General features: G+C 37.3%; 1 protein-coding gene and 1 long non-coding RNA gene across 2 annotated transcripts in view; one reads left to right on the forward strand and one right to left on the reverse strand.

The window, feature by feature from the left end:
* LOC102292991 lies at nt 1-764 on the reverse strand. Its single transcript, XR_317911.3, has 3 exons — nt 612-764; nt 253-340; nt 1-33 (listed from the first exon to the last, which is right to left on the reverse strand). It is a non-coding gene; the product is annotated as an uncharacterized LOC102292991 (long non-coding RNA).
* A 36-nt stretch (nt 765-800) lies between these two features.
* LOC102293681 (GTPase IMAP family member 1-like) overlaps nt 801-1315 on the forward strand; it is a 12750-nt gene continuing 12235 nt past the window's right edge. Inside the window, 3 exon segments of the mRNA XM_042217042.1 lie at nt 801-819; nt 949-1023; nt 1153-1306. Coding sequence (XP_042072976.1) covers nt 801-819; nt 949-1023; nt 1153-1306 — 248 coding nt within the window.

The following is a 1315-nucleotide window of genomic DNA, read 5'->3' on the forward strand; positions in this document are numbered from 1 at the left end:
GGTCTTGTTATACATTGTAATCCACGGTCCCAACTACAAGTTAGATATAGAAGAAATACAACTTCATCAGGAAGCTGGTTGTTGTTTCATAAATAATTATTACTATAATAGTTTGCAAACATTTCAGAGTTTTTTCTATTAACTACATTTATAAAATATTTCATAGCATACATGTACCCATGTAAAGACATTACGTTCACAACTTGATTTACATGCTAAAGCTAAATCAAAAGTGCTCAACTTTAGCTTTACCTCAGTGCCGCCGGTTGTCTGTCTTTAGTGTCGTTGCTTCTGAATATGCTGAAAAAGCTTCCCATGATGCAGGATTTGAACGAAAAACCTGTGGGTTCAAATGTCAGTGCCAGCACAACTCTGAACTCTTCCTTTTTGTTTAAGTATCCTTATTTAACAACTTAGTATATCTCAGTTGTTTACAGATGATTCACATAAATCTTAAATCTAAAGTTAACAAAGGTCTATTAAGAAATTTATCATGACAGATGTAAAAATAGCCTTTCTCTGATACTCTTTAAGAAATCAGAGCCCTTTTTTCTCATTACTTAGATTTTTTTTATTGCTACAAAGCAAATACATGTACAAGCACAACTTACATTAAGTGGAAGTTGTTCAGTCTGTTGAAGCAAAACTCTGTGTGACACTGTCTAAAGCCTGCAGACTGCTGTTCTCTGACTGTATAATACTGCAGGAGGCGTGTCATCTGTTGAGCTATAAAAAGCAACTTGTGGCAGAGCAGTTTTAGCATTCATCTCTCACCTGTGCAGTGACAACAGTGAAAAAAAATGGCTTTAATTCCAGCAGGTAAGACTTATTATTAATCATTGTTTTTTAAATTATTTTCCTAAAGTGTGAAAACTTCTCAGTTTCACTTTGGTTCTTGTAAAACTCTTGTGTACATGGGTTAAATCAAATTAGTCATTTGTGTTTCAGGTCCTGATTTGAGGATTGTGATGATTGGAAAAACTGGTGTGGGCAAGAGTGCTGTTGGGAACACCATCCTGGGATGTGAGCATTTCAGATCTTGCCCTTTATCTGCATCAGTGACTGAGTTCTGTCAAAAAGCTTGGACACAGTGGGGGAAAAGAATAGTTAGTGTTGTAGACACACCAGGGATCCTGGACACTTCAAAATCAGACGAGTTCATCAAAAGAGAAATTGTGAAATGTGTTGAAATCTCCTGTCCCGGTCCTCACGTGTTCCTGTTGGTCATCCAAATCGGCCGATTCACCAAAGAAGAGAAAAACTCAGTGGAAGCCCTGCAGGAGCTGTTTGGCCCCGAGGCAAACAAGTACATGAT

The sequence above is a fragment of the Haplochromis burtoni genome, unplaced genomic scaffold (assembly GCF_018398535.1).
Source record: "Haplochromis burtoni strain Fernald_Lab_line unplaced genomic scaffold, NCSU_Asbu1 Contig_1550, whole genome shotgun sequence".
Taxonomy (NCBI): domain Eukaryota; kingdom Metazoa; phylum Chordata; class Actinopteri; order Cichliformes; family Cichlidae; genus Haplochromis; species Haplochromis burtoni.